This window comes from Rhyacophila brunnea, unplaced genomic scaffold (genome assembly GCF_057557595.1).
Source record: "Rhyacophila brunnea isolate RB1 unplaced genomic scaffold, BYU_Rbru_1.0 scaffold_20, whole genome shotgun sequence".
Lineage (NCBI taxonomy): Eukaryota > Metazoa > Arthropoda > Insecta > Trichoptera > Rhyacophilidae > Rhyacophila > Rhyacophila brunnea.
The window spans coordinates 32,390,307-32,412,022 of NW_028232860.1; the positions used below are offsets into that span (position 1 = coordinate 32,390,307).

Genomic DNA, 21,716 nt, shown 5'->3' on the forward strand with positions numbered 1-21,716 from the left:
GATAGGTAGGTAGGTACTTACTTTAAAACTTTAGAGATGATAAATCTGTGTTTTCAAACTTTTTCGAGCCCTACAATATGATTTGGTAACAACGTAAAAGTTAATCGCTATTTTAAATTACAGTTTTGATCGAAAGCAAAATATTATTTTCAATGTCAATCGAAATACCTTCCAGACCGGTCGAAACACTAAAGTATAAGCATGGTATTTTAGGAAAAATCTTATTTTTTCTTATTTCAGAGCAGTTCAAAGTAATCGTTGTATTTTTACACCTAAATATTGATTTTCCAAGTGATTAAAAATATTTAGAGAAATAATTTAAATTTCCCTCGTGCGCCATTTTGATTTGGTCAGAAGCAGAAGTGTCGACTGTCGAGAGCCCCGTACAGAAAGCGTTGTTGTGAATCCAATATGGCGATAATTGATGTTGTACTCCGCTGAAGGTACGTCAATTTTGACGATTGTGACAATACATTATCGGTAAACAGTCTTCGATCGAAATTTTCACCTCGCGAAATTATTTCACGACTGCAAATACGCAATTTGGAGAGATACCGCGACATTCTTTGGATGTGCAAATTTTGTGATGTGTTTGTGATTTGCCGATAATTATTCTTCACATTTATCTCTAAAACGCGTTGAAATACATGGCCGAGATCGAAAATCACCCTCGACCGGTCATGTTTATAAATATGTAAACAGATGTTCGTCCGCGAATTCGTGACTTTTTACGAAAGTAAAAAATGGATATGTTTTGGTTATCATTACGCTCTTTCGTCTCGTGAATTGATACGATAGATTCGTTGCATAGCGCAATTTTAATTGCTGGTGTGCCGCTCTGAAAGTTGTGTTGTTTATGTTTTGCAGATGATTTTAAGTACTTCTCAAACCGGGTGTAAACAGTGATGGTGATAAAAAAGCTCCGCGCGTCAGTTTAATCGGGCTTCTGTCAGATTGGAGTCACAGATATTACCGTAAAGATGACGGACACCCGCCGAAGAGTGAAGCTGTACGCTTTGAACGCCGACAGGCAGTGGGACGACCGGGGCACGGGGCACGTATCCTCGTGCTACGTCGACAGGGTCAAAGGGACCTCCTTGCTGGTGAGGGCGGAGGCCGACGGGTCCCTCCTCCTCGAAAGCAAGATCCAGCCAGACACCGCTTACCAAAAACAGCAGGACACCCTCATAGTCTGGTCCGAAGGGGACAATTTTGACTTGGCTTTAAGTTTCCAAGAGAAGGCTGGTTGCGATGAAATATGGGAGAAAATATGTCTGGTATGTTTCTAATCTAAATATTCTCAACTAATACCTATCCTTCCATTGACAGTAAACACAATTTAATTAAGTAATCTATGAATTACCCGAGACAATAATATTCTATCAAGGACATTTTGTGTGTTTTGCAATCTTTAGTTACTGGTAATTATCTATTTTACCATCAAAGATATGACTAATATTATGTTTTATCTTTGAAATGATTAGTGTGAAGCAATTAAGCACATTTTTTTGTTTTCAATTGAGTAATATTTTTGTAAACAAACATGTTTTATAACAGCCTACTGATAAACTCATTTCAGGTTAACAGCACAATATGTCTTGTTGCAATGTTCATGCCTAATGTATGTATTTCAATGCAAAATTCATCAATAATTATTGTATAATTTATGTAATATTGTCTCATAATAATTACTTTCAATGTAATAAGTACATTTTGTCAAAATTTCTCATGAATAAATTCAAAATAGTTTTACATTGTTGACAAATTTATCAAGGGCAATAAGTGTTCAAGATGGGTTAATAGTAAAAAATGGTTAGTCTTACATTCATAATGTTCCTTTTTACATGAACATTAGTGCAATTGATATATACCTAAGTAAAAGTAAGTAAAATAAGTAAAATATTAATTGTAAATAGCAATTTGTGGACAAATAGAGGTAAAATTGTCTTATAAATGTGCACTCATTTTACATGTGAAAGAACAATCTATTTTTCAATGAAATCCTATTACTGACCGCTTTGATTTACCATTTAGGATAGACGTTTAGCCGAATTCACATAGATTATATTCATTCACAATTTCTGACAGTTCATAAAGCATTCGGTGCCGTTCATCGGTCAACGTATTGCAATAAAAAGTATGAGCTGATGTATGGAGTGGTTTTCAATCAATATGATTTTATATCACTTTGATGCGGATGAGCCCAAACTGAAGGTGGGCAATTTATAATTTTCGTTTGTGAGGCATCTCCATGAGTGCAGTGAAACAAATTGTTAACTGTGAAAAAAATATATCTATATAGATACCACATAGTGTGAAGTTCGATAGTTTTGACTGAAAATATAACATAGTAATAGCACCTGTACACATGCATGGATTTACTGGCATCAATAGTATGTAGATTAAACTATCACGATAATAACTGTTTACACGCAAAAGTGCCTTGGCAATCTCATCCTTCAAGCGTAAGCAAGATGCGTTGTTGTCATTGTATGATGCTATTTGATAGGTTGTGAAAATTGGTAAACGTCAAAATGCTCTTTAGTTCATATTGGCAGGTTCGCCACTATTGTTCTACTGCTCAGGCGCAAATATTGTGCAAGTTTCACTATTGCTACAAAAATCAGAAAGTATGAACTTTTTAGATCCATGCATGCAATCTTACAACTTGCACAATAATACGTGTTTACACGTCTATTTTTTTGTTATGGCCGCGATAATATGTACTGTCAGCAGTAAATCCATGCACGTGTGAACGGGCTATTAGAGCGATGCCTAGTGAGAGAAGACGATTCGATAGGTTGCATATAAGAGCAGTCGGAAATAATAAAGGTGAGAATTATTACATTCACCCTACATAATTCATGCGCAGTAGAAGAAATTGTAATTTGCGCAATTTCAAGGTTAAGTTATTCCACTACCTATAGTCTTTGTAGGTTATACCCGTTTGTTTTTTATGAATTCATTTCCTTATGTAAAGTCATATGACCAATCATTTAATACCAATGAAATGGTAAAAATCACAAAATTTTATTGAACATAATGTATTTAAGATATCAACCACAAAGTATCTCTCCCACACAAAATTGGGTCTCATATTCCTCATAATACCTTGGATATAGTAAACTGTTCTTACAATGATAAATGAAGGGTTTCCATATCCTAGTCCTATCAGAAAAGTGGACACATATCATGGTAATATAAAGTTACATTTTTAGGCTAAAACAAAAATACTTTGAAAGAATCTATTATAATATTATTTTTTTGATGTAAGATATACAGTAATGAGTAAATCATCAAAGTCTGTGCATAAGTATGTCATATAGTCACATAGTCAACAATGTTCGACGCTTGATTAGCACGCGATCACATAGCATTGCGCGCAGTAATTGGTTCTGTTGTCACGTGGCACAATGGATCGCAAAATGTTCCATTTTTTGTTTCTTAATACGAGTCAATTACAATTGCACAATAGAAAGTTTTATTGAATATATTTTACTATTTTTGAATGAACATTTGAATGAGCAGTTTAAGCGTCAGCCTATAATGTCGTGGGTCCCAGGTTCAAATCCTGGGTCTGGCAAATGCAAATGTTGTTTTTCAATTTGTGTTTGGAGTCAGTATGGACAAGCAAGTGGCTAACACCCATTTCTCGTAAAATCAAAAGTCTATTGATACAAATCTCCACTCTGTGGAGGGCCATAACTATGATCTAATTAGGATCAGACATGGTCAAAACAAGAAATTACATATTATATAATGCGCGTGGTGACTAAAGAAGAACCACGGATATCATACCTATGAAATAAAATATCGTTTTATTCTCAATTTTATGAGAAACGATGTAGACTTATAGAGCAAGAGGACAGCCTACTAACCTCTGCACCATAGTTGTGCAACGTGCGTACGTTTGGTATCACATGTAGGAAATACGTGGGGCAATGGCACTATTATTATTCCCTCAACTTTCCCACGAAAGAGTATTCTCTTTAGCAGTGCTCCTCATTGCTTAAAAAAACGCAAATAATTTTGTATAATATACAATCTTTACTTATTAATAGCCAACATTGCGTATATGGCTGATAATATATTTGAGCAGCCGAATGAACTTATTAAAAAAATGCAAGGTTGGAATGAAAATATATTGACATGCTCTGATAAATTAGGATTCAAAATTACTCAAACTTTGGCAGGAGTTATGCTAAGGATCTCGACAAATGTGCCGAAGGACTTGCCAGACTACGATAATTTTGGATCTGACTAAAAAACATTTAACTTTGCTGCAAAAGAAATTTCATCATTACTTTCATACAATCAATATGACTGGATTCGAAATTCTTTTGCAACCAATGCTAAAAATTCTATAGAAGCGCTTTCCCTACAAATTCAACAGGAATTTGTTGAATTGAGGAACGACGGGACACTAAAACTGAACTTCACTGACGTTCCATTGGATGTTTTCTGGATTTTGTTTAATAAAGAATGTCCTCGGAATTTCCAACAAGGCTATCACACTGCTCCGATTTTCTATGACATATCTATGTGAGCAAAGTTTTTCAACTTAAGTTCTAATTTAAAAATGATAAGCAGTCGTGCGGGTCTTAACCAAGAACTTAGAGCTGTTCTTTCAAATATCAAGTCAAATATAAAACCTTTATGTTCATTGAAACAGGCTCAGGTATCATATTAATTAGTTATTAATGTGTAATAATTATGTTATATTGATTAAATAAGTAAATTGATATATTAAATTAATAATACAAATACATGGAAATATGTACATTTAATTCTTTCTCATATGATACTTATGTAGGTATATTCAATTATCTATCAAATAATAAAAAAACCTAAATTAATGTAATTTTGGTGAGAAAAGGTTGTGGAGCACTGCTCTGTAGTATCTCTTACATGTATGAATTTCAATCCAGATCATCATCATCAGGAGTGCAACAACCCCGGCTTGGTACTGGCTTCCTTCAACAACTCTCCACCAATACGGCAACCATTGCTAATAGCTCCATCTGGCCTATGAATTTTCTCTTCTGCATACTATTGAATCGCTCAACATTACTTTTCCAGTGCATTGTCATTCTAATCTCAATTTATTGAACTGCTCTGCAATCTTCGTTCTGTACTAGAGACCGTATAGCTCAGCTTTGCATATTTTCCACTATATATCGCCGATTGTCCAGCAGTTGTCCACTCACTGAGCGGCATGTCCAGCCCGTTGCCATTATTTTCATCTGCTCAGTGACCTCTAATCACATCGCGTACTCTTGTCTGCTTCCTTATCCATTGGTTTCTTTTGTGTTCTACATTATGCCCAACATGCACCTTTCTATGCTACGTTGTGCTAGTCACAATTTTTGGATTTCTCTTAGATTAAGAATCCATGTTTCACACGCATACATGAGCACTGGTAGAACACATTCATTGAACACTTTACGCTGAAGACACAACGGGAAGTCACTTTTGAATGCATTCCATGTCAGTTTGGTTCTGCAAGCCACCTCACCTCATCATACATACCGCCCAATTGACATTTGTCGTCCAAGATGGACGTAGTTGTCGACACGCTTGATTTGAGCGCACTTGATGAGGATTGCCTTTGATCCAGCAAAGCAGTTTATCATTACTTTTGTCTTGGAGACATTTGTCTTTAAACTTACTTTGCGGCTTTCATTTTCATGCTCCTGCATATTCTGAAGGTTGCCAAAATATGTGCATTTTTCATGTACCAAAATACAAAATATAATTTTCCTGCGGCTGACAATTCAACCACACGCTGCAGAACTACTGCCATCAAGTGTTGTAATAATGAAAGTTCGTAAGATTCCCTCTTGTTACAGTACACATTCTCTGATTTATAACAACACATGTAGCAGATTAATTAATTATTAACTTACCATCCTCTATTGTTGCAAACGTGTTAGTATCCAGATGAAAGTCTAAGTCGGTACCAACAATCTAGTCTCTATAAGCTATGCAAATTTCATCGATATTGGTCTGGTAGTTTTTTAGTTTATAACTTCCAAATTTATCATTATTATAGATTGGTCTAAATCTATTATAAGTGTTATCATAATTATAGCCCAGCCAACATCATATCTTCAAAGTCAACTCTGTGCCTAAAATAATAACAATTAAGTACTTTTCAATGTCTTTTTGTGTGTTTTTGATTCAGTGCAAGAATCGGCTAACAACCACTTCTTCTAAGAAGGTCTGATAATTTAACATCCATTCAGTGACAATAGTAATTTATCATGTTTAAATTCTACATATGCACAATTAATTAATACAGCGTTTCTCAAAAGTGATTTTGAGAAACGCCACCATTGACAAAACCATTTGATAAATTACAATTTTGGATCTCAATTTATTGTGGAGCAAAATAATTTTAGAGCCTTTTCCAACAATACAGGATTCTCTTAAATCAATCGTATCTTAAACATTGACATTGCTACAGTGGCGTGCGTGGCTACAAATATCAGGCGCCATACGCAAAAATCACAAGATTTTTTAGCTTTTATTTTTTGTGGATGGTATATTATTATAAAAGAGTGAAACTATCAAACTGGGACTTGGGCCCCTTTTTTGCGCTGTGCCACAATGCTTTGCATACTCTTCCGATGTCGTGGCTATGTCCCAATTGCAAATCATTTTTGCAATTAACACATTTATTACATCATTGAATGAAAAAGCGAAAAGCCAGCAGGTTTTTTGACATATCTTTTCAAAATATGATCAATTTTATTTTTGACAGTCTATATCAGTAGTGGCGAAACCGTGGTGCATGCGCCAAATGTGGCCCATTGAATGATTACATTTGGCGCATTGCATCTTTGCGCCTACTTAATCTTTTGAAGTAGGCGCCATAATTAAGTCCATCTTCATATTTTCAACACCTGAGTGCTCTCAGTTTAAGTCATAGAGCCTTCTTACTCATCGGTTCGTCCCATTTTTTGACAGTTTAGTTAAATTTGAAGAATTCTCTGCTGCTCTCAGTAACAAATTTAACACCAAACATTGAAAGACTAGCAAAATCCAAACGGTCAAAAGCTCTCAGTGCTCCATCCCGCTCGGAGCTCTCTCTCATCACATCCAACAACTGTGGTCCAGGAGTCCAAACGAGACTCTCCGGCAGCTGTAGCACCATCAGCAGGGTCCACGACAGAGATCACCCTCTCATCCAAGAGATCATTTCTGACTATTGTAGATTGGTGCTCCAATAAACGTGTTTTTAAACTGGCATAAATTAATTAATTTAATTGCGTGATTTGAGTTATTCCTTTTCCTCCCCTAAGCAAAGCAGATCCTACCCCAACCGTGAACGTAAGAAGGTAGAAAAGGTGCTTGAGTTGTATGGCGCATCTGAACTCTCTGTTAAAAAAATTGGCGCATGGTATGCAAAAGGTTGGCCACCCCTCTAGACTCTATATTGATGGTTTTTGTTTTTATTCCGGTAATAAGAATAAAATAATTAAATACTATTATAATAAGAGTAAAATTTACCCTGAAATAGGAAATAGGTTTCTGCACAAAATTTTGCGCAAAATATAAAAGGGTTCCGTGACTAATTTTGATTAGGAATCACTGAATTAGTTTGTCTTACCGGCCTTTTGTAATACTAATTTAATGCCTATTTTATTCTAATCAATGAAACATTTGCATCTTTTTGCAAAAAATATTTGTTGACATTCTTATTTAATTTTTTAAATATTATACAATACACTCTTTTGCTGTTGACCTTGGCAATGTTTGAAATTTGACAATAATTACTAGAAATTAAAATGGTAATAGTTAATTGCTTAATAAGCTCAGTTCTATGTAATTGCTTGTGATGATTATTTAGGCAATGGCCATCCAAAATGTCTCTCAATAAACAAATTGTTTACAAACGTAATACATATTATACATATCTACTTTGCAATAAAATTGTTTTGTTTACATTGCAAAACAAATATTTATCTAATAACTTGCTATTTGCAAATGATTATCTACTCATTCATTGATTACCTACTATTAATGACCTTGATAGTATGTTTTTTTTTAAAGCACTTACTTACCTCTGATTATATTTTTAATTATCATAAGCCTTCTTCATATATATTTTGTATATGACATCTATGTAGTAGGTACCCAATTTTAGTTTATCAAAGTTCAAATTACCTTTTTTTTGGTTAGTTATGTCATAATCAAATTTTACAGTAGAGAATAAATTATTAAAATATTTACTTGACAACTTTAAACTTGATAATGTCTTTTTGGTACTCATCCAAAAGTATGTCATTTATTAATTATTATTTTATTTTAAGCAAGGATTTTTTTATAAATCGATGCATATTTTGTATTTATTTTGTAATGATTATAAATTGGTTGAATTTATTATAAAAAAAAGCTCTCTGCTATAATTTTAAGCGTCAATTACATTGAGCTGTTTGTTGGCGAATTTACAATCTGCCTGTAAAGTCGCCCGGTGTAATCATCGAACAAGCTAACAAGCAGATTGTAAACACTACCGAGAAAAGTTGAAAGCCGGCCAACTTTACACACTACACGCCGGAGTGTGGGCCTACTGCGTCTGCGCAGTAGCAACCTCCCGGTAAAAAAACCAACTACGTTCTGTCAAAATAGTCGCTGGCTTGTGGCTTCTCAGCGAATGAAAAGTTTTTTGTGTCATCATCATAATCGCAGTAACTGAATCGCCCGCTATTAAATTCGCCAACAAACAGCTCCTAAAGTAGCTCAATGTAGTTGACTCTTTAATGAACATGGACATTTAAATGTTTTTATCAATTTACTGAATTAATTCAATTGTAATACCAGTTGGTATATTCTTCACGTTAGTATATTACTTTGTCATTTTCTTACCAACTCTATGATTTTCTCTACTTATTATTTTTAGTCAATGGCTGTTTCGTTTTTAATCAAAGTGTTGGATTGTAGCTGGAGCATTGAAGTAATCGGAGCTCCGGATTTTCAACTATTAAAAATATGTTCTGCTCATTGTAACTTCTTTAAAAATTTTGTGAAGAAAAATTGAACTTGCGTAGATGCGATTTCTTCTGGTGTGCACGAATTACACAAGGAAAATTTATTATTGTCGCTGATACTATTTCCGACTGCCCTTACGCGAAGCCTATTGCATTGCTCTCTCTCGCTTGGCATTGCTCCGACTATGTTATATTTTCCACCGAAACTATCAAACTTCACGCTTACGTGGTATGTTTATAGTAGTTGTATAATTGAGGAGATGAGGATTGAACAAATACAAAATTGAGTAAGTAAATTGACTTTAAAGTTAAAATACGGAAAGAATAGGGATAGGGATATGCACATCAAAAAAATACACTCTGTACTTACTAATACTTATTAATTCTTTACCCGCCTTTCATATTGTTACAAATGCTTTATTTTTGAGAAGTTTCTTTTGATATATCAAGATGAAAGTGTACTAAAGGTCAACTTAATTGGTATCATAAATATAGTCTAAAAGCTGTACAAGTTTCATCAATATTGGAGTTTCTTGAGTTTTAACAAACAGATAGACAACCCGATTTTATTATCAGGATTGATTGTTTTCACACATTGTTTGGGCTTTCCACCTAGCTGTAATCTTCTTCTCGGTCTTGTTCCCTCATGGCTGAGGATCGTGACCACCTTGAAATTGTGTCCTCTTTTGAGCGACCGAGACTTTTGACCCTCCAAGTGTAGGCTTCCCTCGGTCAGCTCCTTCACTGCCGACGTTCTTCCCCTGCTTCGCCTTCTCTGTTGGGGCTTTATGTTAATAGTAAAGATGCTATGTATGATTGATTAGTATTTTATTAGTTTCTATATTATTGTAACCCACCCGTTGACGAATTGCCTACATTTTTATAATAATGGGTTTAAATTATAAACATTGTACTTAGCATTCCAAATTAGCAGGGAATTTATTTATTACTGATTCGTTTTATACTTTTCTTTGACATTCTCCAGTCTACTTAAAATTCAACAAAAATGCTCTATATCTGGTAAAAATGCTCAAAAATGGTTCTATATCTGGTATATGTGACAGTTCAATGAATATTTTTTTGCACACGTTTCCAGGTGCAGGGCAAAGACCCGTCGGTGGAGATCACGCAGGACATAGTGGAGGAGTCAGAGGAGGAGCGGTGCGATGAGATGCTGGAGAGCGGGCCGCCGGTAGAGTTGCCGGCGGCCGAGCCGTCGCGTCTGGAGGAAATCAGCAAGCTAATGGCCAACTGTCTCATGTCAGCGCCTCGCAAGGAAAAGCTGGCGCAGGCGATCGACTCGGACCACTACATCCCCAAGCTGCTCAACCTCTTCCACATGTGCGAGGACCTGGAGAACGTGGAGGGCTTGCATCACCTCTATGAGATCTTCAAAAGCATCTTTCTTCTCAACCAAAACGCTCTGTTTGAGACCATGTTTGCCGAGGACGTCATCTTTGACGTGGTGGGGTGCTTGGAGTATGACCCAGCGGCCTCGCAGCCCAAGAAGCATCGCGACTACCTGCGGGAGTTAGCCAAGTTCCGCGAGGCCATCCCCATCCGCAACACCGAGCTCCTGGCCAAGATCCACCAGACGTACCGCGTGCAGTACATCCAGGACATTGTCCTGCCCACCCCCTCTGTCTTCGAGGAGAATCTTCTCAGCGCCCTCTCCAGCTTCATCTTCTTCAACAAGGTGGAGATTGTCAAGATCATCGAGGAGGACGAACGCTTCCTCACTGACCTCTTCAAACTCCTGCAGGAGGAAAAGACAGCAGATTCCAAGCGGCGGGACCTGGTCCTCTTTCTTAAAGAGTTTTGCAATTTCTCCCAGAACCTGCAGCCCCAGGACAAGGACGCCTTCTACAAGACGCTGGTGTCGTTGGGCATCCTGCCGGCGCTGGAGATCACTCTGGCTATCGATGACCACAAGACCAAAACGGCCTCTATCGACATCCTCACCTACATTGTGGAGTTCTCACCCTCCGTCGTCCGGGAGTACACTCTTCAGCAGGCCAACAATGCCGATGAGGTATGCCCCATTTTTTATACTTCCGAATCTCCCGTGAAAAGTTATACCGACCTTTAAGGTTCAAATACATTATGATCACATCACGTACTGTCATATGCTGGTACGGTGACAAATTTAGTCCACGGTTTCGTCATTCCGCAGAATATTTTGAATGATCACTATCTCTATAAATTCAATGATGGAGAGTGCCAACTCTAATATAGGTATGTATTAGTATTTAGAAGTATTATTCATCCTAATTTCAATTGATTTTAACAGTTTGTATGTGTGCTTACGTTAAAATTACTTGCGATATTGCATCCATTGATAATATTTTGAACAGAAACCAACCTGCAGACCATAGGTAATATACAATATTCTTATAGAAAATACATAGTGCCAATCACTATAAACAAAAACCACATGAGCCAAAAAGGTGTAAGCATGTAAGAAATGATGATGTCCGCGTGAGGTGACCTCATTGTTCTGGTGATTTCGGCAGATTTTGCTAAGTGACAATGTTCATTTAAAGGTTCAAAATGTGCTATGGGATGGGAGCATCAGTCTGATAAAATTTTAAATACCAAGAAAAACAACATTACATCGATACTTTTTTCCCGTAGCGGCACCATACTGTTACAAGCACATAACGTGATCATAATGTATTTGAACCTTTAGCCACTCTATAAGTGAAGCATGCCATCATATTAATTACATCAAATATTTTTCCATTCTATATATTATTATTATACCCTAGTATGTATTGTAGAACTTTTATATGAAAAAATCGATGGTGTTCAAGCAACGACTGAACTGCAAATTTTTCATAAGGCATCATAGCGATAAGCTGAATGTTGGTGATCTTTTTTTGCAGATGTTAAATGTTTTAAAAGGTTGAAAGAGAGAAGGAAAAAAGAAACCGATGAGTAGAGATTTAATTTTTTCACTAAATGCGACAATTTGATTATAACAAGATTTAAGATTTTTCAATGATTTAACATGTAGGCATATCACTTATATAATACATCCTATATAATATGAATACGTGTATTAATTAAGGCTCTAAGTACCAAAAAGTAGTATTGCCTGTAGTTACAAAATACCGAGTCATTGCAGTAAAATTTCATGAAGCAGACCTTTTGAAAAATGTGTTTTTACAGTGTGAAGCAAACACGGTAGCAACGGACTTACAACGTCGACAGGTTTAAATATTTTGCTGTATTTTTTTGACTTGCTTGAGGCATTTAGACCATAGTTGAAGTTATTAGCGTTAGTATGTAGAACACTCTTCTATAAAAATGTCAGTTTTTTTGTTTTTGGTACTTAGCGCCTTAATTAATACACGTATTCATATATCCTTCACTGCCCTGGGAGCCACAAAGCACTTAAATAACGTAGGAAATGCGAAAGTCTAACCACAAAGATCAACTAATTTTCTAGATGGGTACATCCAAGATATTCTCCTGTACTTAAAAAAAATAATGCTCATTGGAGACTAAATTCTCTTAACCCAATGGAGACAATGGGCTCCAATTTGGCACCACTGACAGGTTGCAGGATTTGCTGAAAATGAAATAATCTTAATCTTCGACTTTTCTAAAAGCCCCAATTTTAGTATATCTTTTATCATTTATTTCTATCATGAACTTTTTACCTTTGACCGCTCTCCAGGAATCTCTGTGCCGAGCTCTCTCTCCAGTCAATCACACTCAGCCTCTGTGTCCCTCTTGACGTTATCCGGGAGCGACCGAGTGCCCGCAATGGTTCCTTCCTAAACTTTATGGAGAGCTCCTAGATCTGTCGCATCTAACAATGTGACCGGACCAACTGACTCTTTGTGCCCTCAAGACGAGTTATATTGTTCTCAGATATCAGCATTCGGACGGATGCGGCCACCTTTGGTTTTCTTTAATTGGTCTTTTCTTCGATTATCTCGTGAGTGTCTCGTTCTTTTGGAAGATGTTGTTTGGTGCTCTTTACTGTTGAGTTATCCACCAAAATGTTTCCTGGGTGTCTATTCTTCCTCGACACCCTTAAGTACCTTGTCTTCTCAATCCTTTGGATTTATTCATTTCGCCGCATCCTCCAGAGGAGTAAAAATCTGTATTTTATACCTTAGTTAACTTAAAAAAATGTGTATCTACCTTTAAATTTTAATATAACATATAAGGAATTATTTGAATAAAATGAATTTTAGTGATAAGTTTGTATATCTTTTTAAGTGATCCTGCAAATCAAACCTGTCTCCAATGAGTTAAAAATCGACAACATGTGGTTATTTCTGTTTTGCCACCACTGCTAGTATTGTATTGGTTTATTTTATACCCAATTAATAGAAATAGCCCCCACAGTAACAGGTGGTAGAGGTGGTAGAGGAACCGGCCGTCTGAAGCCACGGGTTGCAGGGTCAATGCTGGAACTGGACAAAAAAATGCATTGTTTTTAATGCCTGTTTGACCTCATGGATTTGGGCGAAGGTTAACATCCATTCCTCATTAAAAATGTGATACAGTCTTCATTCCATAAAATGGTAATTTACTTTTAAATGTAAATTAATGTTTCACATCTAATATAGTTTTTGTAGATTATTTTTATAGTGATATACGTACCCCTCCCGTTGTGACGCGCAGCTTAAGCGTCGGATTATAGCGTCGTGGGTCCCAAGCTCGAATCCTGGGTCTGGCAAATATACAAATTGTTTTCAAAGTATGTACATAATTTCAGTCAAAGTATGGACATAATAGGTTGAGCAAGCGGCTGACATCCATTTCTCGTAAAAACAAATTCTGGTAATACAAACCTCCATTCTGTGGAGGCGACCGGAGCGCACCGGAGTGCCGTTCCGGTTCATGAAATGAGAAAAATTATCGCTCCGTCTCGTATAAAAATTAATTTGACCGTTTAAGCTAGATAGGCCATATAAAAAAATCTAACACGTATTTTTATAATATATGAAATAATAAGATGAGCGTTCGTAGAATTTTCTATTTCGAGCGCTGTTAGAATCGGACATCGTCGGATACGTAACAAAATTATTAACATGAAATAAAAGTATCCAGAAAATTGGTTCACCATTTTTATGAAACATTCTTAATTCAATATCAATTTTAGCTTTAATAAATTTTATTGTTCCCATTTCAGGAGCAGTTACTATTAAATGTAATAATAGAGCAAATGTTACGAGACCGCGATCCGGAGTTGGGCGGGGCTGTGCAGCTGATGGGCGTCTTGCGCATCCTACTGGACCCTGAGAACATGCTCTCTTCGACCAACAAGTCGGAGAAGACAGACTTCCTCAACTTTTTCTACAAGCATGGAGTGCAAACTCTTATAGGTGAACAGACAACGCGATATTTACAGTTCACACGCATCTTCCCCTTCCGGTTCCTATGCCCGATGGGATTTATAAGACGGTATCACCATCCGGAAGTAGTATAGTATTACGTTTTACTCGAATTCTATGTATACGTAAAGAAGCACCATTTATATGTCTGTGCGCATATCCATAAAATCATGAAATCACAAATTTAGCATGTTAATTGACTTCATAAAGTGTGTTTTGTTTGTACCAGGAAATTTTGCACATGTGATAATATTATTTGACTTGAAGCCCTTTAATTCATTCGTTCCCTTATTGCCTTGACCATGTCATTCCTTTTGTAACATTGGAATATTTATCTTATATTATCCGTATTTATTATTATTCAGCCTACCATCATCCTTAGTTAGTATGTATAGGTAGACTATTGAAACATTGTTTAGTTATAATATATAAGGTACATAATTTAATAGTAATGCTTATTAATTGAAATTCTAAAATTGATTTAATTGATGTGTTATGGCAGGTCCCCTGTTATCAAACACCTGTACGGAGAAAGAAAAAGAGAAGGAGAAGCCCCAAGAAGAATACCACACGGTGCAGCTTTTAGGACTGGTGCTCGAGCTTTTATCTTTCTGCGTAGAACACCACACTTACCACATTAAGAACTGTATATTTAATAAGGTAAACGCATTACTTTATTTGCAAAGGTTAAACATCGCAATATTAACTGTTTGTTTCTGCGAATGCTCCAATTAGTCACTTCACATTAATCTAATACCACACAAGTTATATAATTGTCGAATACGCAATCGATATTGGGGATTTCCCTTAAGGAAAACCGTCATTGACCTTTTACTGAGTGCGCAACAAAGACAGTACAGTAGATGAATGATAATATCAATACATGCATCACACGCACCTTTGATTTGAAATATAAGTACTTACACCAGTGATCCTTAACCTTTTTTGTATGGCAGGGCCCTTGAAGCATTTTGTGAAATCTCGCGGAACCCCTACAGATGGATGCGACTCCACAATATTCCCAATTGTTCAGGAGAGCCAAAAAACAATTTATATTTTAGATGAATGCCTATACATAATATTATGATCATTTTAGTTTTTGTTATCTACATAGTGCAACTAAAGTACTTCTCGAATATGTAAAAATAAACATATTCAATTACATTTTGAACATAAAAACAAATTATTAAAAAAAGTAATATGTATGGATATTTGCATCTTATGTATTTTTGTAGTCTTCCAAGCCCGTAGAATGGAAAATTTGAGGGTTGTACTTATTGTTTTTTCAACTGATCAGATGAGTTTGGAAAACTATTTTCCGTGTTGAAAAAAATTACCACTACATTCATATCTTTTATAGCACCCCATTTATGTTGTGAAATGAGATTGCATTTTTCTCTCTTTGAATTTGAAGTCCAGCTATTGGATTTCAATAGTAACCATATCAGTATCACATGTAGAAAAATATTAATCAGTTCACATGGACATTGAGAGGATTTTGTTAAGTTATGGAAATATGGTAGTTTGGTTTCAAAGAGCCACGTGTGCCTTGCGAGCTGCGGTTCGCTGATTCCTGACCTAGCATACAGGGCTTATATTATGTTATAGCTGTCAGATTTCTAATAAAAGAAAACTCTTTGTTACAGGACTTATTGCGTAAAATCTTAGTTCTGATGCGATCGACGCACACATTCCTGGTGTTAGGAGCTCTCCGCTTCATGAGAAAGATTATCGCCCTCAAGGATGAGTTCTACAACAAGTACATCACTAGAGGCAACCTATTTGCGCCTGTCATAGACGCCTTTATTAGAAATAATGGAAGGTAAGCATCTATTCTAGATATCACACGTTTAAAGATGCACTTCCACCTGCATTTCAAATAAACTCGTCTTATAGTATTAGAAAAATTACTTTTTTTGAATTTAAATTACTGCAAATGTATGTATGTGTGTGGGATACCCCCAATTTTCTTTAAAAGTTATTATAAATAGATATAGGCATTTTACAATGTCATATACTTCGTATATATATCGACCTTAGGGGGCTGTACTTGATGGAATTCGAATAAAAATTTTATTGATTTAAGTTTTCTACTATTCCATTTGATTCATTTTTTGCCACCCAGAATTTGGCATCTTCAGGCACTATGCACACTCACCCGAGAGTTCTGGGTGCAATTCCCGGTGAGGACACAATATTTATGTGTTTTTCTGAAAGCCTGGGTGTTTGTGATTGTTCAAAATTATTAACATCCACCTTTTACGAAAAGCAAGGACATATTATGTAGTTATTAATAATTCTTCCACCCACAGTGGCCGCGTTGCTTATGCGCTGGACTATCACGCCGTGGGTCTCAGGTTCGAATCCCGGATCTGGCAAGTACACATATTGTTTTTCAATTTGTGTGTGAGTCAGGGTATGGACCTAATAGGTTGAGCAAGTGGCTGACATCCATTTCTCGTAAAAAACAAAATCTGTTAATACAAACCTCTACTCTGGGGAGGCCCATATGATCCTATTAGGATCGGACATGATCGGAAAAAAAAAATTCTAAAAAAACAATGGCAAATACACACTGACAACGAACGTCAATTTATATAGTGCCTGAAGATGCCGAAAGTCGAAACCTGGGTTGCAAAAATGACTCAAATGGAATAATCGAAAACTAAAAATCAATTATAATGTTATATATGCATAGTGCTAGTGCTGTGAGCTGCAATAAACGTCATAGCAATTTGTGCAGCACCGATTTAAGCAATAGAAAAAATTAGTTTGTGGTTTGGGCGGTTATATTCATAAAACTGTTGTCGCTTTCCAGGTATAACCTTCTAGACTCAGCGATACTAGAATTGTTTGAGTTTATTAAATTAGAAGATATCAAATCGCTGTGTTCGCACGTGGTGGAGATCTACGGCAAGATCCTGGACGAGGTGGAATACGTGCAGACCTTCAAAGCGCTCAAGAACAAATATGACCAGCACCAAGACAAGGCCAAAGACAGAGACAGAGGTGAGACAGACATACTCCAGTAAGACAATGACACTTCTTTTTTTGTTTCACTCATTCGTTATCCATTACTATGTACTCTTCTTCTTGGTCGTACACTCATGGCTGAGGTTCGTGACCACATTTGAATTTCGTCATCCTTTGAGTGACCAAGACTTTGTATCCTTCTCGATCTTCCGCTTCTCTCAGGGCAGAATGGATGATGCCCCCCAGTCAGCTCGTTCACTTGGTCGCTCTAGCGCCCAGACGCTCTTCCTCTGCTTCGCCCTCCCTGGAGGCCACCCAAAACCACCAGTCTCTCCAGGTTGTCCGGTCCGCGCCTGACAATATGTCCAAAAACCTGCAGAATTCGTCTTAGACATATTGTCGAGAGTCGTTCCTTTATCTGCAGTCTCTGGATGATTGACTGGTTCGCCCTGTGCTCCGTCCAAGAAATACGAAGCATTCGGCGCCAACATCACATCTCAAATGCATATGATACATCATTTATGTAACATACATCTTTATGGTAACTCGGTAAAGTCAACAAAACACATCACTTACATTACTGTGAAATTAGATGGTTTTGGCATGTCGTAACTAGTACTAAGTCAACCATAGCAACTACGTATAACAATAATCTCGTCAGTCTTGCCTGATTCCTGCAGAATAATGTCAAGAAATCGCATCTATTCATATTCGTGGATAAAACGGTTCCAATATAGCAGTTTTTCACTTCACCGCATACCTATTCTTATTATTTTCATAGCATTAAATTTTGATAGCCTCCACTACTAAATATGTAAAATATCCCTTATTCAGGCCCAATATCTCGCGTCTCCAAGTTAAGTTTGTGTCCTGCATTCAAAAGGACGATGTACTACTTTTAGATTCGACACTTTCAGCAAAATCCAATATTCTATCTGGTATCTCTGGCCAGCAGTGAAGGCTCCATTCTAGGTGATTATTTAAAGCCTACCTTCTAAAGATATTATAAAGTTAAAAAATAGATAGGAACCATTTGTCGTCGGAATATTGAAGTATTGAATTTAGAATTCGTATCAAAGGTAACAAAATATGCGACAGCGCCATCTGTTTTCAACTATTGTATTTACATGATTATTTTGTTAGAAATTCAGATGTATTTTGTATGATTGTCAGGTCACGTGACCTCAGCTCTGTCTACTGAAATGTATGCAATACAGTAGGCTCGGAAGGCGAAGTATTGTGCATAATATTAATGACTGCAGCTCTGTCCAAAATAATTAATAATACGATAATTTAAAAAAATATTTTCTATGGAATTCAATCACATATATATGGAGTTTCAAAAACACTCTGGAAGGTTTTTCAAGTTTTGAGTAAATCACGAAAAACGGTTGTGCATACACATGAATCATTAAATGTATTCTTTTTTTGTAACTGTCTTCAAATATGTTACTAAATGTGATATAACTTTTTAATTTGTATGCAGATAACTTGTAACATAAAATATATTCGATTAAATACTGTGCAGAATGGTTTTTGAAACTCATTGTCGAATAGAGTGAATTTTGCATCTCACCTTTAAGAACAGAGTGGTTTTCGTTACTCACTTTGCTAAAATAACAGAGTGCTAAAATTCCAGTGGCGCATCATGTGATTTTAAAGAATATAAATCCACTTTGACTACTTTTATGCCTTTTATGAAATTAAACATCAATAATATTTGAAATTTAATTTAATTATACGTTTCATATCAGTTTCAAATTTTTAAAACATATTGTATAGAATTATTTATTTAAAAAGAACTAAATCTATGATTTTTTGGCAAAAAACGTTTGGGAGTTTTCACATATGCTAGGCTAAATCAGGCGGGAATAAAAGGGTTTCTTTTTGTAGATCAGAAAATAACACGAAAAATTAAAGTATCTAAACTTAAGGGGACGCTCTACAGAATCGGCCTTGAGAATTGAAAATATGATTTTTTTACATGTGGTCCATAATAACTGGTCTACTAATTAATATATAAAGGTTGCCGCCAATGTTTGTCTCAATAAACTCCCTCCAAGTGAAGCTTGTGAAGTGAAGCTATGGGGTGACCAAAAAATAGTACTTTCTAATAAATGTTACTAAATTCAATATGTTTATCAGTTCTTTGGTGGGAAGTATTGCAACTGATATGATGGATATGATAACTTTTTTGATTATGTGTTAGCCATGATATAAACTTAATAATATATTAATAACTTTTTAACCTGAAATTGTCCGAGAACTAAACATACGAAGGATGTTGAAATTCATATCTACCTACATTTTTATTTCATTTGCTATCCAAAAAACATTACTAATGAATAGTGTTTATTTGTAATGTTTAGGACCTACGTATTAAAAATAATAGGTATTGCTGAATTCTAATGCATATTTTTTAAAACGTAGAATTTAGTTTTGCCTGCGCAACTTTTATACTAGTGAAACAAATGGTAGGTAATTGTATGTAAAGCCAATGGGCGAAATAATTTATATCATGAGTGCCTAAAAATATTTATTAACATACAGTCACTAGACACATTATTTTTTTATTAGTCCATCCGACTGGCGGGCGTATAAAAAATGACGCCAGGGCTGTCGACGCAATTAATTATTTTGTACTTTTTAAATTTTATTTATAATATATTTTATTCAAGTTTTGTGCATCTAATGCCGGGTCCACACTGGCAACATGTCGCGCGACAACCTCGATAAATTTTACGATAATTATCATAATGGCTTAAGAAATTTTACGATAATTATACTTATCGTAAAATTTAACGAGGTTGCCGGCGACATGTTGCCAATGTGGACCCGGCATAATATCCACTGTGGTTCACGTAGTGGAATGGACCTGTTGTTTCTGGGGTCAACTAATTCAAGAAGTAAACACCCATGATAGAATTTTTCCAGTTTTAGTTGTATTATATTCCAAAACTCATTTCCGATTTTATAAATGGAAATTTCTTGGTGTACCTAGTAAACAAACCTACGAATAAAAAAAGACAGGAAGGAATATACTGATTCATCGCCATAAAAACTGGCAACCAAATTCGCCATTTTGGAAAGCGACGACTTTGCAAAAACAAATATCGCGTGGTCTGCACGTGTGCGGTAAACTTAAATAGGTAATTTTGTTTGTGTATCATGCATTGTTGGCCATATTTTCCGGTCTTTCTTGATTGCCGTGACACAATATGTTCCTTCCAGTCTTTTTTATTCATAGAAAAAAACAGTATGTTCTATTAGTTATATAATGTATTATGAATCTGTAATAAAATAATACACAATTAAAATATTTTCAAATTGAAAAAAAACACATTTTCCAAGCTTTGAGCCGTGCTCACTCATGAATGTCATTCTTCATTTAGTATATACAAATTTTGATGTTATCTTGCAAATTAAACAGGTATCTGACCTTTTCACTATATTATACATGTATCTACATGCAAATGTAATGTTTTCAAATAATTGATATGGATTATATACCATCGTATTATTTTCTCGAAATCATAAACATACTATAATAGTATTTGAGTATCAACCTATGCTCAATTTGAATTAGGTAATAATAATAATATACCCGTAGATATATCAATAGTATGTTTGCTACGATATCCACCCAAGTTATCAGTATGTACTTAACAGGTTTGATTAAAAACTATGACGAAATTAACATTTTAAAAATATTAATCCATATAATATTTTGACAGCCCTGTTTTCTGATCGGCGGACACGTGCAGTTGTTTATCAAATAATAATGTGTAAGACAGCCGACAATACCAATAATATTTTTTTTTTTAAAATAAAATCTCCGATGATTAGTGATTTTTGCGAAAATATCGATTTAAATTAACGTCCTAACGACGCCGATGTCCTTTTTATACTAGATTATATTTCAATCTCCTTCTCTTGAGCCCCCTCTTAACCTGATAGCTGCCCGTAACGTAACGTTTACGTCATGCACGGCGGTGATTCAGGCGCCCGTACCGTACGATATACGCCGAGCCGTTCTACGCGCTTGTATGAGTCAAATATTTATTTATTTAATTTTAAAACGTGTAACTACATTTCTGATCAGACCTTGCAAGCAAAAAACATTTGTACGGCGCATACATCGCGAGAATAAGGGAATTTCCCGAGAGGCCAAATCAGGGTTAGCTCAAAATTCCCCTGCACACTGGGATATCTTGTACAATAGGCAGTTGGTATGATTCGATAGTGATGAGTCAGTTGTCGCCGGAATATCATTTAGTCGGGATGCTAATTCGGAATGCTTTCTTATTCAGATTTGCGTTATAATTGGAATGTTTTCAATGTTTTTACATTGAAATTTAATTTCTATTGAGTGACCAAGTGTTTTTATTTATATTTC

At 35.8% G+C, this 21,716-nt stretch overlaps 1 protein-coding gene across 4 annotated transcripts in view; it reads left to right on the plus strand.

The window, feature by feature from the left end:
* Positions 1-352: 352 nt before the first annotated feature.
* flfl (serine/threonine-protein phosphatase 4 regulatory subunit 3 flfl) overlaps positions 353-21,716 on the plus strand; it is a 28,269-nt gene continuing 6,905 nt past the window's right edge. The window contains exons 1-7 of one of the 4 annotated variants that reach the window (XM_085947993.1): positions 353-443; positions 868-1,277; positions 10,090-11,025; positions 14,146-14,338; positions 14,850-15,007; positions 15,994-16,169; positions 17,166-17,356. In XM_085947993.1, the coding sequence (XP_085804119.1) occupies positions 981-1,277; positions 10,090-11,025; positions 14,146-14,338; positions 14,850-15,007; positions 15,994-16,169; positions 17,166-17,356 (1,951 nt within the window). In that variant the 5' untranslated portion in view covers positions 353-443; positions 868-980. Of the gene's footprint in view, positions 1,278-10,089; positions 11,026-14,145; positions 14,339-14,849; positions 15,008-15,993; positions 16,170-17,165; positions 17,357-21,716 lie in introns of all 4 variants that reach the window. The other 3 variants (XR_015070755.1, XR_015070756.1, XM_085947994.1) reach the window with 3 other exon arrangements.